This window comes from Microcebus murinus, chromosome 8 (assembly GCF_040939455.1).
Source record: "Microcebus murinus isolate Inina chromosome 8, M.murinus_Inina_mat1.0, whole genome shotgun sequence".
Classification (NCBI taxonomy): domain Eukaryota; kingdom Metazoa; phylum Chordata; class Mammalia; order Primates; family Cheirogaleidae; genus Microcebus; species Microcebus murinus.
In genome coordinates, this window is record NC_134111.1 from 89,031,017 (window position 1) to 89,055,030 (window position 24,014).

At 46.8% G+C, this 24,014-nt stretch overlaps 2 protein-coding genes across 5 annotated transcripts in view; one reads left to right on the plus strand and one right to left on the minus strand.

The window, feature by feature from the left end:
• Nucleotides 1-6,442, plus strand: part of PLCD4 (phospholipase C delta 4) — a 22,337-nt gene extending 15,895 nt beyond the window's left edge. The window contains exons 11-19 of the mRNA XM_076005948.1: nt 709-915; nt 1,998-2,093; nt 2,221-2,377; nt 2,990-3,106; nt 3,349-3,521; nt 4,444-4,579; nt 4,896-5,045; nt 5,121-5,225; nt 5,504-6,442. Coding sequence (XP_075862063.1) covers nt 709-915; nt 1,998-2,093; nt 2,221-2,377; nt 2,990-3,106; nt 3,349-3,521; nt 4,444-4,579; nt 4,896-5,045; nt 5,121-5,224 — 1,140 coding nt within the window. The 3' untranslated portion in view covers nt 5,225; nt 5,504-6,442. The remainder of the gene's footprint in view (nt 1-708; nt 916-1,997; nt 2,094-2,220; nt 2,378-2,989; nt 3,107-3,348; nt 3,522-4,443; nt 4,580-4,895; nt 5,046-5,120; nt 5,226-5,503) is intronic.
• ZNF142 (zinc finger protein 142) lies at nt 4,991-23,972 on the minus strand. Of its 4 annotated transcripts, none has more exons than XM_012740249.3 (10): nt 23,740-23,972; nt 23,357-23,412; nt 21,437-21,750; nt 18,539-19,138; nt 17,296-17,463; nt 15,396-16,220; nt 13,248-13,425; nt 9,212-12,134; nt 8,489-8,594; nt 4,991-7,430 (listed from the first exon to the last, which is right to left on the minus strand). In XM_012740249.3, exons 3-10 carry the CDS (start codon nt 21,714-21,716, stop codon nt 6,961-6,963), a joined length of 5,550 nt encoding a protein of 1,849 aa, XP_012595703.1. In that variant the 5' UTR covers nt 21,717-21,750; nt 23,357-23,412; nt 23,740-23,972; the 3' UTR covers nt 4,991-6,960. The 4 variants fall into 4 exon arrangements, with proteins under 4 accessions (XP_012595703.1, XP_012595702.1, XP_075862061.1 ...); XM_012740248.3 differs by having other exon boundaries at nt 23,357-23,457; XM_076005946.1 differs by having other exon boundaries at nt 23,357-23,972.
• Nucleotides 23,973-24,014: the final 42 nt, after the last annotated feature.

Genomic DNA, 24,014 nt, shown 5'->3' on the forward strand with positions numbered 1-24,014 from the left:
GGCTGGTGGAGGGGTGATTGGTAGTGTCAATTATTTTTAATGTTTTCTGAGGTTTTGTTTTGTTTTGTTTTTTTTTTTTTTTTGAGACAGGGTCTCACTCCATCACCTGGGCTAGAGTGCAGTGGTATCATCATAGCTCACTGCAACCTCAAATTCCTGGGCTCAACTGATCCTCCTTCCTGAACCTCCCCAGTAGCTGGGACTATAGGCATGCACCACCATGCCTGGCTAATTTTTCTATTTTTTGTAGAGACAGGGTCTTGCTTTGTTGCTCAGCCTCGTCTCAAGTGATTTTCCCACCTCAGCTTCCAAAAGTGTTAGGATTACAGGTGTGAGCTGCTGTGCCCAATTGAGTTTTCGTATCATGTTTATAAAGGTGTTCTCCCCATAAGATTATTCAGAAAGATTCTCTATTTTCTTTTCCCATTTTTACATTCTTTATATTTACATGAAAATCTTTATGAGGAGCTTTTAGTGTGTCAAATGTGAGGTAGGGGTCCACATTTTTTCCCCATATGGATAGAAATGTTACAAGTTTGCTTAACAATAAGAGAATTCCTACTGTATGTATCAAGATGCTGATCTCTTCCTGTGGGAACTTCTGACTACCCACTCACTTCCTCTGTTTTTGAGAACAATGGAAACTGAATGATCCACTGGAGGGCCCCAGAGCAGACATAGTCAGGCCTCTTAATTTTTGTTCCCTAGGAGCTTCGGAGGAAGATCTTGGTGAAGGGGAAGAAATTAGATGCGCTTGAGGAGGATCTTAAGGAGGAGGAAGAGGAGGAAGAGGAGCCAGAGTCTGAGCTGGAACGACAGCCAGAGTCAGAATCGGTGCTAGAGTCCCAGTGTGAGACAGAGCCCAAGCCTGAGCTCCAGAAGCTGAGACCTTTGAGTAAGGACAAAAAGCAGAAGGTAGGCCAGGAGTGGTCTTTCTGCTGTGGCATTTGGTCAGCCTGCACCACAAGCTGAAGGCCTATTTGTGAAGAGACTAGAGCCAGGCAAAGTGGAAAGCCAAGATGCAAAATGATACTTCCTTCCCAATGGAAGAGGCATAAGAATGCATACATGGCATCACTATATATTGCAGTGGTTTTCCAACTTCTCTGGGCCATGAAATCTTTTTCTTTTTTTAAATAAAATCTTACATGGAAGCTCAGTATACAAAATAGATAAATGCAGAGCCATCCTACTTGAAACACCCATTTGGCTCTCTCCTGGGTCTCCCAGGTTGCTCCTGAGACATCTTTGTACTTCTCAGTCTTCTTAAAGACCAGTTTGAAAACCACTGATGGGAGTGTGTGTACATGTGTAGCATCATTATATTGGGTAAGCGGGGTTAGTTGAATGATTGTTGTGACTTCAATTAAGAAAGACTTAGAGAAAGATTCTTGGAAAGGGTGAGTTTGAGGAAGGGCCAGAAACAGCTAAAGAGTAGCAGGAAGGGGAGAGCTTTGTAGTGGGGAGGGTGAAGGCTCTGATAAGATTGTGTCAGAGTGGTCCATCTCCCTATGGGGAAAGGAGGTAGAGGGGTGGGTACCATTGGTGGGACCTCCAAGATCCCTCTTTGAAGTCTGCATTTCTCTCTTGTGCACTTGTCTGGTTCACTAAGCTGACTAATTCTAGCTTATCCTGTTCTGTCTGGGGCTGTGGTGTCTAACCTACTGCCATGTCCAGGGATGGAAATGGGAATTCAGGAGACAAATCCAAAGATATTACTCTGGGACTCTCATGTCTTTTCAGCTGTGACTTCCATGACCATTTGCATACCTTGATATAACTGTCTGATTTATGTACATCTTGACCAAAGATTATTGTTCATTTAACAGAAGAGAGGTAGGGAGGATGGCAACTCATTGGTTAAAAATAATAATAATAATAATAAATTAAAAACCTGTTACCCAGGATGTAACACAGAGCAGACCCTCCAAGCCCAGAGGCTAAAACTGATCCCAGCAGTATATGCAGACTGCCTTTATTCCCATTCCCACCCCCAGGTTGTGACGTGTCCGTCGTTTTGTCTGCCTATCTGTTGTCAGACTACAACCCAGGCTTCTATTTCCAAGCCTGAGTCCCTTCTCTTGTCCCGGCAGGTGAGGCAGGAGGGAAAATGCAGTGGGGAGGCAGTGGGCAGAGGCTTAGGTTGGATGGCCATTAGCTTCCTTCCTCTCAGACTGCTGAGGGTTCAATTCCATCTTCCTCTCCACTTTGCTTCCCCAGAAGTCCAAGATCATCTTGTGTCCAGCCCTCTCGGACCTGGTTGTCTACTTGAAGACTGTCTCATTCCACAGCTTCGCTCATTCAAGGGAGCACTACCACTGCTATGAGATATCGTCCTTCTCCGAAACTAAGGCCAGGGGCCTGGTCAAGGAGGCTGGTCAGGACCAAAATGGAAAAACAGGGAGGGAAGTGGGATGGGTAGATTCAGGCCTGTGGGCAGGCAGGTAAGTCCCAAGAAAGAGGACAGGGAGCTAAGAAGAGATGAAGGAGCTCAGAAACTCCTTAGAACAGGTAAGGAGGAGAGGAGTTACGAGTAGTGGGCTCGAGGCTCTAGAGAAAGCAAGCTGGGGGAAGATGGTCTACATAAAACAGAATAGACTAGCACTCTAGGAGGCCGAGGCAGGCAGCTCATTTGAACTCAGGAGTTCAAGACCAGCCTGAGTTAGAGCGACACCCTGTCTCTACTAAAAAACTAGAAAGAAATAAGCTGGACAACTAAAAATATATAGAAAAAATTAGCCGGGCATGGTGGCACATGCCTGTAGTCCCAGCTACTTGGGAGGCTGAGGCAATAGGATTGCTTGAGCCCAGGAGTTTGAGGTTTCTCAAAAAAAAAAAAAAAAAAAAACCAAACACAGAATAGAGAGGCACATTGACGCTTTCTGGAGCTAGCCTCAGGAGATGTTGGGGAAAAGAGTGAAATGAGCAGGCAGGGTTTGTTGGGACCAGGGAAGCCCACTTCCATCTCCTTCCCTACCCTCTTTTATAGGCAATGAATTTGTGCAGCACAATACCTGGCAATTATGTCGTGTGTACCCTAGTGGCCTGAGGACAGACTCTTCCAACTACAACCCCCAAGAACTGTGGAATGCAGGCTGCCAGATGGGTGAGGCAGCAGCAGGGACTGGGAGGAGGAAGAGGAGGAGTAGCAGGTGGGAAGTAAATTCTCAAGTGGCAGTAGGGCTGGGGAATGTTTCATAAAGATTACCAGACTGAGAAAGATATTATCTGTGGAGGTATTCCCAGGAGGCATTCTTGCATCCAATATCTGTCTTCTTAATTCTTTAAAAGAGGGGCTGAAAGGCTCCCAAGGTGAATCTTTCCCTTCTTTTCTCCTGGGTCCCTCAGTGGCTATGAATATGCAGACTGCAGGGCTTGAAATGGACATCTATGATGGGCTCTTCCGCCAGAATGGTGGCTGTGGCTATGTGTTGAAGCCAGACTTCCTGTGTGATGCTCAGAGTTCCTTCAACCCAGAGAGGCCCATTAGCCCTTTCAAGGCCCAAACCCTCTTAATCCAGGTATGATGGGAAGAGAAACTGTTGGGAAAAAAGTGGGATAGCTGGGGTAGAAGTAGAGGAAGAGGTGGGTAGGCCTGATAGGAGTAATTGACTGAAAGTTCCTTTAGAGACGGGGTAGCCTGATTAACGGTGTCTAGCTTTAGTATTTGGAGCCAACTTCATAGCTTCATAGCAACTTCATAGCTTCAAACCCACTTCCTGGGTGTGTAACATTGGGCAAGCTCCTTAACCTCTCTGTACCTTAGTCTGCTCATCTGCAAAATGGGGGTAATACTTCCACCTATCTCACAGGGTTGTAAGGATTACAGCAGTTAATATAAACTGCTTACAACAAATCCTGGTACACAGTAAGTGCTGTAAGAGAGGCTGCCATTAGCATGCCTACTTTCATTTCTACTTGGATGCATTTTTAATTGCAGATAGAATATTAGAAGAAAATACAGGCCAGGCGTGGTGGCTCACGCCTGTAATCCTAGCACTCTGGGAAGCCCAGGCGGGTGGATTGCTCGAGGTCAGGAGTTCAAAACCAGCCTGAGCAAGAGCGAGACCCCATCTCTACTATAAATACAAAGAAATTAAGTGGCCAACTAATATATATAGAAAAAATTAGCCGGGCATGGTGGCGCATGCCTGTAGTCCCAGCTACTCAGGAGGATGAGGCAGGAGGATTGCTTGAGCCCAGAAGTTTGAGGTTGCTGTGAGCTAGGCTGACACCATGGCACTCACTCTAGCCTGGGCAACAAAGTGAGACTCTGTCTCAAAAAAAAAAAAGAAAAGAAAATACATTAGCCTTGGAGGATTATTTTTGCAAACCAATAGCAATAGTGCAAGGTCTTTTGTCTTCTCCCCTGGGGTGTATGAAAGCTGGAGGGGGGTGCTGGGCTGAGCCAGAACTCATGAAGTTCCAGAGCCCTGGTTACAGGTGATCAGTGGTCAGCAACTCCCCAAAGTGAACAAGACCAAAGAGGGGTCCATTGTGGATCCACTGGTGAGAGTGCAGATCTTTGGTGTCCGTCCAGACACAACCCGGCAAGAGACCAACTATGTGCAGAACAACGGTGAGAGACTGGCATGCTGGCAGGGGAGGTGTTGGGAGCATGGCCAGTTTTCCTTCTATCTTGCCCTCCATTAAGTAGAGTCTATGTTACCGCATGTCCCCCCACTCCTCCCCACCATGGGAGGCAGTGTGAAACAGTACAAAGAATACTGGCCCTTTACTTAAAAGCTCCAGTGACCTGAGAAAATTGCTTAACCACTCTGAGCCTCAGTTTCCTTGCCTGTAAAATGCTGAGAACACAGGGAAAGCAACCCAGCGTAGGCCTAAGGATAGTCAATAATATCTGTGCCTTCATTTCCCCCTACCCCCAACTTCAGGATTTAATCCACACTGGGGGCAGACACTATGCTTCCGGGTCCTGGTGCCTGAACTTGCCATGGTGCGTTTTGTGGTAAAGGATTATGACTGGAAATCCCGAAATGACTTTATTGGTCAGTATACCCTGCCATGGACATGCATACAACAAGGTGAGCCAGCTCTTTGACCCCTGACCAACACTCCAGCTCTGGCTGCCTTCCTGATGCTATTCTGTCTCTTGCCAGGTTACCGCCATATACACCTGCTCTCTAAGGATGGCACCAGCCTCCACCCAGCTTCCATCTTTGTGTATATCTGCATACGGGGAGACATGGAGGATGAATCCTGAGGTAGGCACTTCATGAGAAGGGTGAATGTGCTGGCTTTAGATGGTGAGAAAAACCTGGAAGGATGTTCCAGAGAGAGCAGTTGAAGGTGATGAAAACCAAGCTATGGATTGTGTATTCCTAGGCATAAAATTACCTCATCCTAACAAATCTGGGATCTGATTTTTCACCTTCTTTCTCTTCCCTTCCTTTGTTCCACAAGCCTGTTGTTATCTTTCCTGCCCTTTCCCTTTGTGGATTCTACATTCTATACTGGAGTTCTCTCCTTCCTCTTGCTGTAGGCTCAACCCCATACCCAGATCTACAGCTAATCTTTCCCATCAACTCTGGTGCAAAAGCTGATTGCAACTAGAAATCCAGTGAGGTGTGTGGAGCAGAGAAACTTAAGGATGCATTATCCCCTCCATGCTTGACTTCCTCAAAGCCCAGAGCCAAGAGAAGGATAAATCAAATTTCAAGGTTTCCTAGGCAAAGATTGGGAAAGGAGACCTACTGCAGAACTGTACTGACTTCTCAGGAGAACACTGTGCAGTGCTCAGAGTCCCCACTGGACTGCTCCATCTTAGCCCCACTGGTATAAATGCAGCTTCTCTCTCCAATTTGGCTTGAGTAAGGTCTGTTACTGTTGGGCATGAAGGGGAGGTACAAGGGTTGGGTGGACACTTGGGTAGTTGGGCGGGACAGGGAAAAAGTGGAGAAAGGTTTCCAGGGAACCTCCTGCATGTGCTACATAGGAAGGACACACAACTTTTAAGAAGCAGGGCAAAAGGAAGAGACAAAGGGTTATGTGATCCCAGCTCTCCTGAAGAACTTGCCTAGAATCATCCTGGTTTATGTCCATTGTCCCAGAATATTAATAGTACCCCCTTTAATTTTCTCAGTGTGTCCCAGCTTAGATGATCAACTATATAGTGAGGCACTATAGAATTATACTGTGAGGTACTTATATAATTCTGAATTGGAGATTTACCTCCCTAATCATTTGCCTTTCACAGTATCCTTGTGTTTTAACACCTTAGCACAGCTGATAAGCCAGTGTGAGGATTTATGTTGAATTAAGATTGCCTCCAGAAGGAGGCTTACTGGGTGGCAATCCCTCCTCTGTAGGGAGACAAAGGGGCTTAGAAGTACGGAGGAAGGCAAAGACCAGGATGGGCTCAAGGACAGAAAGACAGACTTCGGCCTGTTTTAGAATCACTGAGTAAAGATGGATGGAGACAAAGAGAAGGCAGAGGTCTAAGAGGGGACAGACCAGATCAAGATGACAGGTTGGAAATGTTAAGACAGGGATTTGGATGATTCTATAAGCTAGTAATCATTCTCTGTTTAACATGCTTTATAGAGCATTAGGCACAATAGCACATGCAGTTAGATACAGCTGTTTTGAAGATGCTAAAAGAAAATAGTACTTGACACAATAAGAAGGGAAGAGAAGACAGAGTGGGTAAAACCAAGTTCTTATAGCCAGGGACTATGATGGAGTGATGGTGAAGAAACTGGGAACTCACAGGTTTAAACACAGTATGCCTCAACAAGAAATCAATGTTGTGATCCATGTCTCTCTCTTATATAGCCGTTAATTTCAAAGTACTATAGCTAGAGTTCCAGGAGGTTTCCAGTCACCCTGATACCCCAAAGCCAGTCCTTTCGTAGGCCCTGAGCTCCTCAGGCCAGCTCTGGTCCCAGTTTACACATCTTGGACCACATCCTCTTGCTGTCCAGGAGGTGAGGTAGGCGCTCAGCCCTCAGGTCCAGTGGGTAGAGCGGCAGGAACAGGAGGGCTAGGATCCTCCAGCTGCACATCATGCAGGTGCACTGTAGGGGTGGTAGGGTCTTTGCCCACACCCTGATTTGGGTCAGCTTGGTCAGGGTGGTGCCTGCGCACATGCTTGACCACCTGGAATTTCTGCTTGGCCTTGTAACTGCAAAGGCGGCAAAAGAAGGGGTGGCGGTCGGTGTGGGTGAGGGCATGATGGCGCAGGCCCGCAGCCCAGCGGAAAGCACGGTGGCACACGTTGCACACATAGGGTTTGGCCTCACTGTGCTTGCGAAGATGGGTACGCAGCAGGAAGCGCGTCTTGAAGGCCTTGCCACACTGCTCACACATGAAGGCCCGTGCTTCCCGGTGCCGTGTCTCTTGGTGCACACGCAGTGCGTCAGCCCGGTTGGTGCAGTACTCACACTCAGGACACTGATATGGCTTCAATCCTATGGGACAGAGGACAAATCATCATTGAAAGGGGGTGGAACAAGTTTCAGTGGGCCATAAGAGTCACCGTGATCCTGGGATATAAAGAACACAAGCAGGCACTCTAGCCCAGGCAACAAAGTGAGACTCTGTCTCAAAAAAAAAAAAAAACAAACAAACCACAAGCAGCAAGCTAATGACTCTACCTTTGTAATGTTCGAATCCTGTCTGACATTTCTGAACCCTTCTGCCAACATAACTTCTTGTGTATGTGGTGCCCAATGGATGCTGATGACTAACTGGACCTCTAGCCAATTAGCCACCTAGTAATGAATACTCAAATATGGTAGTGTTTCCAAAGAGAAATTTAGCCCACTTTGGTCACATGATACTCATGGAATTTGAGAATCCATTTAAACATAACTGCTTGTTTTTTTTTTTTTTTTTTGGTTGTTAATATTCAGAGGGGGAGGAAAGGGTGAATATGGGTGGGGGGAGGGAGAGCCATAGCTGCTTATTCAACTCAGAAAGTAAAAGAAATGCCTAAGAGGGAAGCATACTCATAGAAGCAAAAGGTCTTGAAATGTATTTGATCAATTTCTACACATATGGGGACAATATATAATAATCACAGGCACACAACTATGTAGTTTTTGGAGAACCCATGGTTTGATTCCATACCCAGAAGAAAAGGACAATTTGGAACAGGAGAATCCTCCACTTTCTCCTTCTTACTTATGGTAGTTCCATCACGTCTGTGTAGGAACCAGGTATACCTGCCCTTAGTCACTCAAGGTTGAGTAGGAGGTTTCCAACAGGGGATACATGACCTTGTACCACAATCACCTGGGAAGCTTTTGCAAAGTATTATGCCCAGGCTCTCAGGTTTATCCTCTTCTGATTCTGATAGGTCTTCAGTAGGCTGGGAAGCCATTCTGATACATAGCCCCCAGCCTACTCCTTAGGTGAAAATCAATGTCAGCCCTGAATCTGAGCAAGATAAACACCACCTCCGTGAGGTTAGATTTGCCAGGGAATGGGGGAACCCTAAAAGTCTGTCAAAACCATGCAGACTCACCTGTGTGTTTGGTCATGTGGTACTTGAGCTGGTTAACCCACTTGCACTTGTAGCCACACTCAGGGCACAAGTACTTCCGTTCCTCCTTGTGGATCCGCATGTGGTACTAGAAGAGGGAAAAGCAAAAAGCAGAAAATGTGCACTCTTTGGTGTTCACTGGATGTGGCAATAGGGATGAGACAGAACCTATTGACAGATAACTGTTCTCTGCTCCCATCCTATCCATACTCTGCTTACCAACCATGTCCCCCAGTCTGGTCAGTTTTGATACCAGCCTAACCCATTTTGCTTCTCCCTAGGTCTTCCCTATCTCGACTCTGTCACTTACTAGCTGTGTCTCTGGGTGATCTAACCCCTAATTCTCAGTCTACTAATCTGTAAAACAGGGAATAATAAAAGTATCCATATGTCATATTTCTGAAAGGATTAGAATTATAGTGTTGGGCATATAATAAGTACTCTATAAATGTTAACTATTATTATCATCCAGATTATCCCCATTATCATCCAGATATATGGATGATATATGCCTTTATCACATAATGAGTACTTCTTATGGAATTTTATTTTTACAACAGCCCTATGCAGTTGGGAAATATTATCTCCCTTTTATAGATGAGTAATCTGAGGCTTGGAAAAGTTGAAGATCTTGCCCAAAATCACAGAGCTAATATTTGGAAAGTTCACTCCTTCTACTCCCTGCTCCACATCCTCTGACCTTACCTTGAGGCGAGAGGGATCAGCACAGGCATAGGGACAGAGGTGACAATGGTAAGGCTTTTCCCCAGTGTGGATACGGCTGTGCCAGGTGATCTTCTGCCGGTTCTTGGTGCTGTAGGCACAGTCAGTACACTTATAGAGACGGGTACCCCCATGCCCTTTCACATGGTGATCTAGCACTAGCTGATGGCGGCAGGCAAAGTCACAAAAGGGGCAGCGCAGAAGGGGCTGGCTAGCATCTCCATCCCCATCTGAGGTTGCTGCCACTGCTGAAGTCTCCTCATGCTGCTCCAGGTAGTGCTTCACTAGGCCCACCCGCTCCCGGGCTGCAAAGTCACAGAGCTGGCAGCGGTGGCTGAAATGTTGCTGCCTCCGGTGCTCATCCAGTGCTGGTCGGCTAGGGAAGGTCTCCTGACAGGCCCCACACTCAAGCCGTGGGTGCTGTTTACGGGTGTGTCCTCGCAGGCTAGCAGGGCTGGGGCATAGCAACCCACAGTGGGAGCAGTGCAGGGGTCCCTCAGTGGCCTCTGCAGGAGAGCCAGGGGCAGGGTGTGTAGGCTCGGGGTGTCGGCGCAGAGCATGCTGCTTAAGTGCTGTCTCTGAGCTGAACTGGGCCTCACACTGGGAGCAGGCAAAAGCTGGGGTACCTTGGTGGCAGCTGTTGACATGGCGAGTGATGTCATGGCGAAGATAGCCACTATAGTCACAAAGTGGACAGAAGTGAGTGGGTGTTTTGTCATGTACCCTTAGCCGGTGCAAGCGTAGTTTTGAGTTGGTACCAAATGTCTGGGGGCAAGAGCTGCAGGGGATGCGGCCAACACCTGTGTGTCGGGATTGGTGGGCTTCTAACCGGTACCGTCTGGTAGTGGAAAAGTCACAGAAAGGACACTGATGTGGCTTCACCCCCTCATGCTTGAGCCGCCGGTGCTGCTGCATACAACGGCTCTGTTTACAGGTGAAGCCACAGTCCTCACACTGCAGAGGGGGTCGGGGGCCGCGGGCTGAGGCTGCAGTGGGGTGCTTCCGCTTCTGGTGGAGTCTCAGGGCAGCAGCAGCAGGAGCAGTGAACGGGCAGAGGCCACAGTGCAGCTCTCCAGAATCCTCAAGGGGGCAGCCCCGGGTCTGGTGAGTCCTCAGAGCCCGTTCCTGCTGGCAGCTAAAGGGACATGTGGGGCAGGAGAAGCGAGCTCCCTTCTGCTTTTGAACTACAGCTGTGTCCCCATCACTGGGGCTGGACTCTGTACTCCCATTGCTCAGGGGAGTGGAGTCTCTATTGCTCAAGGGGGACAGAACAGGTTGGGTCTGGGAGGCCCCTCGCTTTCCTCCCCCACCATGCCCCCTACGGCAGCCTTCAGCTACATGGGAGGTAATAGAGGAGAGCCGAGAACAAAGGAACGTGCATGAGTTGCAGTGAAACTTGCCCTGCTCAAAGTGGTACTTCTCAGGGGTCTCTGTGGGTGAGGAGTTTCCTGTAGGAGGGACTGGGGAGCTAGAGAGTGTGACAAGAGGCTTCTCTATTTCTTCTGGCTCCCTGGGAAGCTCCAAAGGAGCATCTTTTGGAAGCAGTAGCTCTACTTCCAGTGGTATAGGTGGGGGCTTCCCGCTTTCTGTGTCCTCTGAGGCCTGGGCACCTGGGAGCAGAGGATGCAGTGGGATGGGAGAATCTGGTCTGAGCAAGCCTTTGCTCTTTCTGAGCAGAACAGGGCACTTCTTTAGCAGATGGGTGCTGAGGCCACGTTGTTGCTTGAAGCGAGCCCCACACTCAGGACACAGCAGGGGCTCTCGGCGGACCTGACACCCAGTCCTGGAGTGCAAATTCAGGGCCTTCTCCCGGCGAGTGATAAAAGGGCAATGTGGGCAACGGAAAGCTCGTCCCTCCCCCTGGATCACTACCATCTGCACCCGCCCCTCCAGTACCAGTGCCTCTGCTTGTTCTTTGTCCTGCCTCCTTAGGGCCTTGAGTAATGATTCTGACTCAGGGAATGGGGGCAAGGGTGCTGTCTCAGCAGGTGGAGTTGCCTTGAATGTTCCCACCCAGCTATTAGAGGCCTCCTCTGAGGATGGAGGATTTCTAGGGGGCTCAGAGACTGGCTTCTCCAGAATGGGATTTTCTTCAGCACCCAAGCTTGAAGTCCTAACACCTTCAAAGCTGGACAGCTCTGGTCCTTCCAATCCCAGAGGCCCTGAGGAATCCAGGGGCCTGAATTCTACAGGGGCTGTTTCAGTGATTTCCTCAAGAGGTGGCTCAGCCATAGGTTCCAGCTCTACTCCCAGGGCCTCTAGGTGTAGTGTGCAGCTGCCCTCACCCTCCTCTACCTCCGCTGGGCTGGGGTTGCCAACCAGGTCATCCCCATGGGGAGGTTCACTGCCATCCTGATTCTCAGTGTTGACCTCCTCAGTTGTCTCTGGCAGGGACTGGTCCACGCTGGAGTCTATTACAGACCCAGGATCATGGCCTGGCCCCTCAGGTTGGGCAGACAGCTGGCTTGAGGGCTCTGAGTCCGGTGGGGGTGTTGGGCACTGCCTGGTCCCCTCTGGCTCCTGGCTGGCATAGCGTAGCTGCCAGAGCTGGTCCCCAGGTACATAGCCATGGGCCTTGCGCTTGTGGAATAAGAGGGTGGTATTGCTGAAGGTGCGATAGTCACAGAGGGCACAATGGAACTCACGGAGGCGGGTATGCTTGCAGTTCTCATGGCTCAACAGGGCTTGCTTGTGGCGGCTCTGATAGCTGCAGTAGTGGCAGGGGTAAATTGGGGTTGGTGTGCCAGGGTGGTGCTGGGAAGCCATGTGCTTCTGCAGCTCATACTTTCGCTTGCAGGCGAAGGCACACACCTCACACATCAGAGACTTGCCCTGGTGCCGCAGCTTGTGGCTGCTCAGCTGATCAGCCCGGTGGCAGCGATAGGAGCACTGGTTGCACTGGTATCTGGCAAGGAGCAAAAGGGAGAGGCAATCACAATAAAAAAAAAGTCATAACAACTCAGGGTCACTAAATAAATACTATGGGCCAGGCTCTGCACCCAGTATTATACACGCATCATCTCATTTCACCCTCCTTTACCACTACCCTATGACAGTGGTCCCCAATCCCTGGTCCATGGACTGTTAGGAACTAGGCCGTACAGCAGGACATGAGTGAGCAGTGGGCAAAGCTTCATCTCTATTTACAGCCACTTCCCATCACTCACATCACCACACAAGCTCTGCCTCCTGTCAGATCAGCAGCGGTGGCATTAGATTCTCATAGGAGCAAGAGCCTTACTGTAAACTCCGCATGCAAGGGATCTAGGTTGTGCACTCCTTAGGCAATCTAATGCCTGATGATCTGAGGCGGTGATGCTAGCACTGGGGAGCAGCTGCAAATACAGATTATCATTAGCAGAGAGGTTTTACTGTACTTGAATCAACCTGAAACCATCCCCCGTCCCTCATCCATGGAAAAATTGTCTTCCAGACTAGTCCCTGGTGTCAAAAGGTTGGGGATCACTGCCCTGTGAAACAGGTATCTATTTTACAAGTGAGGATTACAAGTGAGGAAACTAAGTAACAGAAGTTAATAACTTGCTTGAGGTTAGTTACAAAGGAAGTGAGGGGTGGAGACAGCTTAGCATCAGACCTGTGTTCTAGCCTTACTGTATACTGCTTCCTAAAACAAAGTTATTCTGAATCAGCACAACCCACCATGGACTTTAAGGAGCTTATATGACTACAGCCCCATAGGGCAGGTTTCTGTGCCTTGTTCCCAATCTCCCACAGAGGTTTGAAAGCTACAGAGAAACCCCCAAGAGCCAGCTGTGCCCACAGGTCAGAGAACATGCCTGGATTTGGAAGTGGCTATAAGCGTAAAATCTATCCAATTTCCCAGGGCCAAACTCTGAGGACTTAGGCAATAGCTGAGATGGTGGGAGCAGAGAAAGATGTCAGGAGGAGACACTTCCAGGGACTGGAAAAAGCAACGGGGCCAGAGGATGGATCCAAGAGGAGGCTAACTTGGCATAAGGTCCTTGGGATAGGGATGGAGGCACATGTGTGCTCATACCTGAGGTCCCCTGTGTGTTTTCGCATGTGCACACGGAGGTAGTGCTTCCATTTGGTGACATAGCCACATTCAGTGCACATGTAATCTTTGGTGTTAGAGTGGGTCAGCATGTGCTTGGATAGATAGCTCACATCTCGGCATGTGAAGTCACACAGCTCACACTTATGAGGTTTCTCACCTTATATGAGGGGTGAGGATGAGAGAGGAGAGAACACAGGTCAGACACAGATCAACTGAGTGGACAGACCATTTCTTCCAGCAAGCTTACCCTGATGCCAAGCAGGAGCAAAAGCTTCATGTGCTACCTGAGACGTTGAAGACTTTACAATAATCAAGGCTGCTTCACAACCCTCTCAGACAACTACTCCCCAAATCCTACACCAATGAAGATGGGAGGAAAGTAAAGACTGAGCTTTTCAAAACTGCCTTTAAAATCCCCGATTTGTTTTACAACTTGTTGGCAATAATAGCCAACTGCTCCACTTAGTCCAATTCCTTTCATATTCTGGAACAGAAGGAAAAATAAATTAGACTATAGAACACAGTGGTTAAGAACTCTGACTCTGAAGTCCAACAAAGTAATAAAAATATTAACAGTCAACATTTACAAAGTGCTTACTATGTGCCAGGCATTTTATAAAATACCTCCTCTCACTGAATCTCTATGGGACAGATGCTATTATCTCCTCCATTTTACTGATGAGGACACTGAGGCAGAGAAATCAGAGGTATTAAGCAGTGATTTAAATCCCAGCTTACTACTCATGTGGCTTTGGGCAGTCTCAGATTCCTTGTCTCCAAAAAGAGGGCAACAAAAATATTAACCTCACATGACTGGTATGAAGATTAAATGATATGTCCCAAAGTTGTCAGTGGTGCCCAGTGAAAACTCAAAACTGAGCTGTCCATGTAGATAGTCAAGCCCTGGCTGTGAGAGGCTGGAGGCTATGTTTCCTTTAGGACCCCTCCCTGGTTCCCTGCCCACTCATCCAGTCTCCTTCCCTGTGGTGAAAGGCAAGCAACATGGTATTCTGGTTCTGGTTCTAACACTAGCTGTGTGATCTTAAAGTAGGTCTAAATTTAACTTCTCAGAGTTTGTCCCCTTTCTCATCTTTACCTGGCTTGCTTACAATATTGTTATTACAGACTATATGGGATAACACATATGAAAAAACTCTGTAAACTATAAAGCACTACACAGATATAGGCTTTAGGAAAGGCCTCAGAAACATGAGATTTTTGTGACTAAAGCATGTATTATATAAAAACGAACTGTTTAATGGGAACAACAATGGCTTTGCCCCAAGCTGCCTAAAAATTGTTCTCCCAAACCAGAGTCTTTGATGAAATTTTTTTAATGTCCTAATAATCCATTGATGTTTATATAGAGATCATAAATGGGATGATGCTATAGCAGGAAGCTTGATTTGGCTGTCACCTAAAGCATCAGTAATACTGCTAAACAATTACGAGCTGGAGTTGAAACGTGCAACTTCTGGGTCACTGGAGATGATCTTGTTCCAGTGTCATGAATGTCAAGCTATGGAAGGTCATGATGTGTATAGATGGCTCAGTCCCTGTGCTCTCTCACAGCACATCCCAAAACTTAAATTACAAATGAAGGTATTTGTCCTGGTCTCGGTTTCTTCACTCTAATAGGCTTGGTGTTGACCCACCCAAGCCGGACTAAGGGTAGCAGAACTGGACAGGGGATTAAGGGCAAGACACAACAGCATAGTAGTTAGAGCACAGACTCTGGAATCAAACCACCTAGATTCAAATCCCAGCTCTACTTTATTAGCTGAACGACACACTCAAGGATGGTTTTTAAAAAAAAATTTTTTTTTTCTTCTTTTTGGTGGAGATGGGGTCTCACTCTTGCTCAGGCTAGTGTCAAATTCCTAAGCTCAAGCTATCCTCTCACTTCAGCTTCCCAGAGTGCTAGGATTACAGGCGTGAGCTATTGTGCCCAGCCCTCAAGGATCATTTGTAAACTTAGAATCTATCTCTAGGAATTCTTGGTCAAATGTGACAATGTATACAAGGCCCTTCATGTGGTATCTGGTATACGGTTAAAGGTCATATTAGCCATTATCATCACCATCATTACTTCTACATTATTGTAAAGATGGAAGGAAGCCATCTCACCGGTATGAAGCAGCATGTGTCGGATGAGCACCCTCTTGTGGGCAGTGGCAAAGTTGCACTCAGGGCACTGGTGGATCTTTTCATGAGCATGCATCTTGCCTACATGGTCCTGATAGGCCACAGGGTTGAAGGTGGCAAAGGGGCAGAAGGTACAGCGCAGCTCTTCACTGCCAGGGTGGCCCTGCTTTTTGTGTTTACGGAACAGATGCTTATTGGAACAGGCGAAGTCACAGTGGGGGCAGTGGAAGGCATAGTGGCTCTTGTGGTGGGCCTCCATGGCTTCGGCTGTGGCAAACAGCATGGGACATGAGTGATGGCGGCACTCCACAGCCCGCATTCCGTGGGTCTCCTTCAGGTGCTTTACAAAGGCTTTGCGGTCGGGTGCTGCATAGTTGCAGCCCTCTTCAAAGCAGCGAAGGGGTAATGGTTCTGCTGCAGCTGCTGCTGTGTGGCTCTTGAGGTGCTCCTTGAGGGCCTGGCTGAGGCGGAATTCCTCACGGCAGACAGGACAGGCATAGGTGTCTGAGTAGAAGTTGGAAATATCCTCATGCATGCTGGCCATGTGGCGGTTGAGTGCATTCCTTTCCACTGCACTGTAGTGGCACAGTGGGCAGTGGTGGGCCTTCTCACCCAGCTCTCGCAGTAGATGGGTCTTGAGCTTGCTCTTACTGGTAAAGAACTTCTGGCAGTTGGGGCACTGGAGGCTGGGGTCTGGGAAGTGGAGATGCAGGTGCTCCATCAGATGGGTCCGCTTCTTAAAGCAGCGTTTGCACTCTGGACACATGTGGGTCTTGAAGAGGGACTCAGTACCTGAAGCAACATCCCCTAGGAGAAGGAATAGAGAGAGGGTTGAGAGTGAGATTCTTCAACAAGTCAGTGCTAGCCAGATAATGGAAGAACCACAATTTGCCTAGATACAAACAATGTGGCCTTTCTCTCCAGGAAAATAAGTAATAGGGTCTCAAACACTGTAGTCTCTAAGAGAAGCAACATTATAAGAACTTCTCAGACCTTGGTGTAGCCTGTTTGAAGTGTTTCACCTAGCCACCAGCTATTCTTGAGTCTTTGTTTACAGCTGCTCAAAAGAACAATCAGGATGGAGCATTATTATTCTTCCTGCCCTTGTTCTACTGGAGCAGGAGGAAAAATCAGCAAGTTATAAAGTTATAAGTAAAGTTGCCCCGAAAGGAGTGAGCAGAAGGAAAGAAGGTAAAGTATTCTTATTTCCAAACACTGGCTCATTGGTGCTAGGTAATGAGTTGGTAATAGCTGAGCACAGTGATGTGCACCTGTAGTCCTAGCTACTTGGGAGGTTGAGGCAGGACAATCAGGAGTTTGAGGCTGCAGTGAGCTATGATCATGCCACTGCACTCCAGTTGGGGCAAAAGAACGAGACCTCATCTCTAAAAATTAAATTAAATTAAAAAATAAATAAATAAAATAAAGAGTTGGTAATAATACAATCAGATCTTTCTAATTCACCTGACAATAAATTTGTCCCCTGTGGGATATGTTTCAAGTGTTCTACTGAGTTGAAAAATGGGAAGCAAGGATTCAGAGAAAAATCTTGGGGGCTCAATACCAAATAAAACAGGCTGCTAATCATCAATTTCTTCTGGTATCTCTACACTATGAACATCAACCTCTGCAAAAGAGTTTTCTGTCTGAGGAAAATCAGCCCAGAAAAGCAAACTCTAGTTATCCCTACCCTTTGTTACTAGCGTCTTTACCACTTACCCATTTATCATTTTCCCAGTAGATCCTGACTTCTGGGTCAAGGTAAAATGGGAAGAATGGAAGGATCTGAACCAAAGCTCAGAAAACAAACCCAACAGCCTCAATGCCAGGCTCTTCACAATCCACTCCTCCTCACCAAGAGCTTCAAGCCTACTAACATTACCTTCTAAATGCTGAGCCCCTTGGCCTTTGTCCAAGGCCTTCTGGGAGTCCTTCTGGGTCTCACTCTTCTCCTCTTCTTCTACGTCCTCCTCTTCAGCTGACTCCTGCCCAGGCAAGGTTGTACCTGCTTCCTCTGAAGGTTCTCCCTCTCCTGGAGGCAGTTTGGGAGCTGGAGACATATAAAACTTGATAAAGTCTTCAGAAGCCAATGACAGCAATGAATGCTTGTCCTTCTCCACTTACTGGCTGAAAGAATCACCCTCCTCTACTTTTAGCGTGAGGTTTAAATCTTGAGGTTTAAATAAATAAATTTATTCTCACTCAAGGCATGGATAGGAAGATCAGAATGTAATCTATCAGCAATACTCCAATCTAAAGTAAATCAAACCTCAGCACCAACTTCAGAACCCTTGATTGTAAGAGCTTTGAGGTCATTAGGGTAGGGGTAGGGAGCTGAGAGTAGACAATGGGTAGACCATAATTCCATGGATAAGGTACCCAGGGATAATGGCTGGTGGCTCACTGAGTGTGAACATACCCTGATTTCTAAAGTGTTCTAGTGCCCTCCCGACCCAAATCCATCCCTTCTATCCTCTAACAGAGGCAGCTACCTGAGTAATGCAAAGACATATGACTAGTTTCCAGGAAAAAGGTCTTCTCTTCAGGCAACAAAGCACAAGTGAGTATTAGCAAGCCAACTTATCTCATCAGAATCCTGGTTTCTTCTGGCCTGTTTTTGCTGTTTCCTTCTGCTCCTCTATTCACCTCCATAAACTTTTTTAAAATGTTTTTTTGAGACCAAGAGGAGTAAGAATCAGTAAAACACCATCTCCATTGAAGTTTCCTTTTTAAAATAACCCCAACTTTTCCTGCCCAATCTCCTAATCCCAGCTACTCTAAAAGGGAATCTACAGGCATTCTACCAGTGGCTATAACCAATGATGGGCATTTTTGCTTTTGCCCTCAGAAAGTTCTGAAATAGATCAGTTAATATTGATTAACTTCAGGCTATATGTAGCCTAAGCCAAATTTCACTCATCATCAGGGACAAAGACTTCCTCTTTTGGCCATATATTCTGAATGGTTCAAGGTTTCTAGATGCCTCCCCATGTCACCCTACTGAGCCATTATCTAGATTTCCTTGTATTCATGCACACCTATGGCACTGGAAACAACTGCCTATCTCATAAGATCAACTGTGGCTGATCTCCAAGAGGGGGACTGCTGGGCCCCTGGCCTCATACCTGGCAGCAGCTCCTGAGATGAAAGGCCCTGAACGGCAGAATGTTGTTCCTGTGTCCCGGCCCCATGGCTCCACTGATGCTGCCGGAAGAGTTTGACGTTGGAGCCCATGAAGCTGCAATGGCTGCAGTGGAAAGGGTAATGGCCCTGCCGGTGCAGCTCCATGCCCTGCTGGCTACCGAAAAGCAAAGGGCAGCCGCGGAAAGAACAGGGCACAGGAACTGCTCTGTGGGTCTGCCTCAGGTGATGCTGCAGACCCTTGCGATCTTCAGCAGAGAACACACAGCCAGATTCTGGGCAGGAGAAGGTGTCAGGAGTGCCCCGGTGAATCTTGAAGTGGCTCTTCAGGGCCTGGGGTTGGGCAAACTCCTGTCTACATACAGGGCATGGCAAGGGGCTATCTAGCGGGCTCTGGCCCTGCAGAGAGCCAGGGAGGTTAAGGTTGCTAGGGGGCAGCTCTACAGAGCACGAGGGGCTAGAGAGGCCCTGCACTGGTTGTATATGGGTCTCACTGCACTGGTGCAGGGCCAGCAGAGTGGGCTCTGCGAAGCTCTGTTCACAGCGCTCACAGAAGTACACCTCCACCACTTTTACCAGGACACCTGCAGGCAGAGGACCGACAGAGAAAGGCATAGAATCAGATGGAACAAGATTCACAGGAGTTAGTTACTAGCAGAAAATGTAGGTGAATCTTTTAATATTCATGGAGTACAGATGGACTGTTAAGTCTGGTTCTACACCTGCAATGTAAGCCCCATAAGGTCAGGGACAGTCTAACCCTAGTATCCACCAAGCATAATACTTGGCACAAGATAGGTGTTTAGTAAGTATTTTTTAAATGAATAAACAAACATTAATCAAATCCAGAAAGCATTAGGAAAAGGCAACATGTTTTGCCCAAATAAAATTTAGAAACTTCCAAAGGAAGTAAATGACAAACTAGGGATAATATCTGCAATATAACTGACAAAGTGTTACTTTCAAATTCTGTAAAGGAATTCATAAAATGGAGAACATACTTTTTGAGAGCAGCCAAATCACCTCCATAATAATTGCTGCAATTTTTAAAGTAATGGGCAGAACCTTGATAAAGAAAAGCTTAAGAAATGCTCTTATTTGGTCCTACAACAGCCCTATAAGAGGCACATAGCATTCTATGCAGTTAAGGCCACCATGTTTATTAGTGGTAGAGCCATGACTTAAGCCCACATTTATCTTTCTTACATTTATTCTGCTGGTCCTTTTTATCATTTTTTTGTTTAAAAGAAAAGTTCAATGCAACAATTCAAATGATACAGAAGTATACAAAGAAAGAATAACCATTCCCACTCTCACACATATAGCTTGGTGTGTATCCTTTTAGGCCTTTTTTTCCCCACTTACTATATATTAAAGATATTTTTATCTATGAGTACATTTAAATCTATTTCATATTTTTTTTTCCAGTTCATGGTAGTTTAGAACATGGATAAATCAAAATGAAATTCTGTTTCAATGGTAGGCTGTCATGAAAAAAAAAAAATTCTGCCCTTACTGATAGACATTTGGGCTGTTTCCAACCATTGCAAATAAAGCTGCCCTATACATCCTTATCTCTGTATCTTTGTGTATGTGTGTGAGTCTTTCTACAGGACTGTTTCCTACAGTGGAATTACTGGGTCAGAGTGTGCATATTGTAAAATTTGTTACATAGCTAAATGTAGATTATATTAATTTTTCATAAGTTGTAAGACAGTGTTTTCCTATAGCCTCACCAAAACTAGGCATTATAAAAAAATGTTTAATTTTGCCAAAGTTGAGAAATGAAAACAGCACCTCATAGTTATTTTTAATTGAAATTTGTTTGTTAGTGAGATTAAGCATCCTTCCATATGGTCATTAACCATTTTTATTTCTTCTTTAGTGAAAGGCATGTAGCTTTCTTTTTCCCATTTAAATAAAGCTGTTTCTTTTTCATCTTATTAACTCTTTCTTATATATTGCAAGTGTTTTTCCCAGGCTTTTTAGAAAAAAATTCCTTTTACCACACACAAATTTAGAAATATTACATAGTCAAATTAGCTAATCTTTCCTAGTATTCTTTATCACTATACTACACTGCCAAGAGAAGTACTGACAACTATAGCTGGAGGATGGCAGTTAAAAAACAGAGAAGTTTCCTAAAAATAAGAGGTTATAAATATGGTATGAACAAAGGGAGAGTCTTCCTCCTAGGACAAATGCAAATGCTCAACTCCTACTCTATTTTTTTTTAAGAGATGGGGTCTCACTATGTTGCCCAGGCTGGAGTACAGTGGCTATTTACAGGCATAGTATATTATAGTCTCAAACTCCTAGGCTCAAGTGACCTTCCCATCTCGGCCTCCCTAGTAGTTGGGACTACAGGTGCACACCACTGCACCAAGCCTCCTACTCTTAACAGCAAGCCTTGGATGAGTAAAATATGTTATATGTGAGAAACTAGGGCAGAGAAATACCAGATTACCTCTGGAAAGCCCTGCCAAGCCCAGGGTGGGAGAGACATGCTAGGCCTTTTGCCTAATCCCTAGCCGTAGTTCCTTGGTGGAAGGGTCAATATGGAGGAAAGAATCCTCAAGGACTCTAACAGAAAGGACAAGCCAGGATTGGGCAGAGGGATCAGAAAGGTCTCCCTTTCTGGATTAGTGCCTAGCAGACATGAAGGGACATGACTCTGCCAAAAGCTTGGTACAAGGTTGTGCACCACTTCACCAGCCTTCAATCAACATGCACCAACTGCAAACCAAATTACAACATCTCCAAGTATAAAAATAGGATGCTTCCTTATGTTCTCATCATATTTATACAGAAGAACCAAAAATAGCACAGACAGAACCTCAGGGCTGCTTGTCCCACTGGCCTGCTTGCAACTGTGTTTGTACCTGGGGTCTCTCCAGGAGCACCTGGGGACAAGGTTCCAGCTACTGTTTCCACAATGATCTCCATGTTCCCTGGGTCCTCTTCAGTTGCTGTGGCCTCTACCAGCAGGCAGCCTGGATCAGTAGGCAAAGGTGTGGTGTCCCCAGAAGGACAGGGGCTCTGAATGGGCTCCAAGATTCCACGGTTAGAGAGAGGTGGAGGGATCAGCAATATCTCAGGGCACAGTCCATCCATCTCCCCAGTGCTGTTGGTTGGCTGTGAGTCCAACACAGGGTCTGTCATCACCAGCAACTTGCGTGTTTTGGCCTCTTAAATGCTAAGAAGCCAAACAGAAGAAAAACAAAAATACTGTTAGAGCTCTTGCTTTCTTCCAGGTTGGTGTTGGTACACAGCCCAGTGCCCACCCACTTAGTCACTGCCTTGCACGGCAGCATGCCACACCTTATTAACCTAAATAGAGTCTTTCTTTTTACAACAATGTTCAGACCAAAAAGTATACAAATAATAAGAGTCAATATCAGGAGAGAGCTAACAAGTTTTGGACAGCATATTAATGATTGCAGGTTATGTTTCTTGCTACCTAAGTGCCCTTGGTCAAATCATTAAACAATCTGGGCCTTAGTTTTCTTATCTGCAACAAAATTAGGTGAGGCCAAAGGATCTCAGAGGTCCCTTTCCCTCTGAATATTTGATAATGTCATATTCCTCAGTATAGGTATAAGGCCCTTCCTTCATGATCTGGCTCCTGATGACCTCTCCAGACTCATCTTCCATCTCTCCTCTCAACAGATCTCTGAACCAGATGATGTGCCATTCTCTAGACTCACCACATTCTCTTTTGCTTCCGCATCCTCACGGCCTTTTGTCTCTTTCTTGGCTTTATATGCGCCTCTTCCCCTTCTCAATCTCCCTCTTCCTCTCTCTATCATCTAGCTAACCAACTCCTAACAATCCTTTAAGAAGCTCCACAAAAGTCACTTCCACTATGAAGGGTTCCTGACATGCTTAACTTACTTTCTCTCTCCTGGGGTCCTAATGGCACTTTGCACATAGCCCTGTCAGAAACTGTGTCACGCTGCACTATTGTTTACCTATCAGTCTCCCTCTCTACATGTACAGCTTTTTCAGTAGTTTATTGACATTATCATTTCAACAAACACAAATCACCAACAATCTATGGAAATCAGACAAATAAGATTCTAGTGAAGATCTGTAGACATGGAGCTGAATCAGTAAAGTGAGGTATCTTGTACCAAGATACCAAACCAGTGGTTCCTCACAATAAAGTGACACATGTAGAGACATTTCAAACTCATTAATTGACTATGGCCTCCAACTGAAAACGGGAACATAACTGAGAAATGAATCACAATTACATTGCATATTCTCGTATCCACAGCTAAAATGAGTTTAAGCTGAATTACTAGTAATTAGTAAGAATGACAGTATTCACTTCATGAAATTGAGTCTCTGAGATGGAGTAAAGGGCAGGCTGCAGGTGAGAAGATGTAAAAGGAAAAAGAAACCTAGGTCCTGCAATCTGATGGTCTCTATTCTCCAGAATCCCACGACTCAAAGCATTGGATCACAGGGATTGAGAAGGTGGCGGGGAAGCGGTCAGAGGGATTCTCTGGTAACCGCAGCTGCCACTTAATGAGTATTATCGCTGCTCTGGAGAATCTTCCTGACAGCCTCTGGAGGAAGGCCAAGGAGGACGTGGCGCCATCGAGATTGAGAACCTTCACCTGCGGGAAGGCGGGGTAAGGTAGGAGACAGGTGGGCACTAGAGAAGAAATGTGTTTATCTTTGGGGCAGGAGCAATGAGGCAGAGAAAGGACAGATTGAGGCAGAGAAGGCCTGGGGAAACAAAGAGCCCCGGCCTAACTACAAGGGTTCCCACCTGCCCCTGGGCTCTGACTTACCGCGATGACTTGGAGAGATACAGTTGCCTCGCTTCTCTGGGCCTCAGCTTTCCTATCTGTAAAATGGAGGCAATGACAGCGTCCACAACGTCAGGTAGGAGCTGAATCACAAGAGCCAGAGAATGGGAAAGGCGTTTTGTAATCAATAAAGCTTGGAATGGAGCCTCGTCATGATTATGGTCCTGAGAAGTAGCGGGTACCCCACAGAGCCGTGACGTTGCGGAGGCGCCGGGGCCCGGCTCCTCAGCGTGCTCCCTTCAGTACTCTTCCCGAGAGTTCCCACAGCCCAGGCCCACTCTCATCCCAGGGCTCGAGAAACTTCTGCCTCCAGCTCGCTCCACCCGCACTCCCTCCCAGCTATCGCCCTGCAGCAGCTCACTCACCACCCAGCCCAGGGCAGGCGGGAGCCGCATCTCTATGGTCGACAGAGGCTGGAGAGGCCTCCCGGGGATCCCTTTGTGCGACCACCTCTGGCCCAGCCGCCTCTAGGACATCGGGCATATGGAGGCCACTCTCTCTTCCTCTTATCGGCTGCCAAGACTCTATGGTTTTTCCCCTGTGTCGCTTTTCCCGCCCCTCCCCCGCAACTCTGAAGCCTATAGAGTACCATCGAGAGTTGCAGGGCAGAGTGGCATGGGCGTCTCAGTGGGTGTGGTGG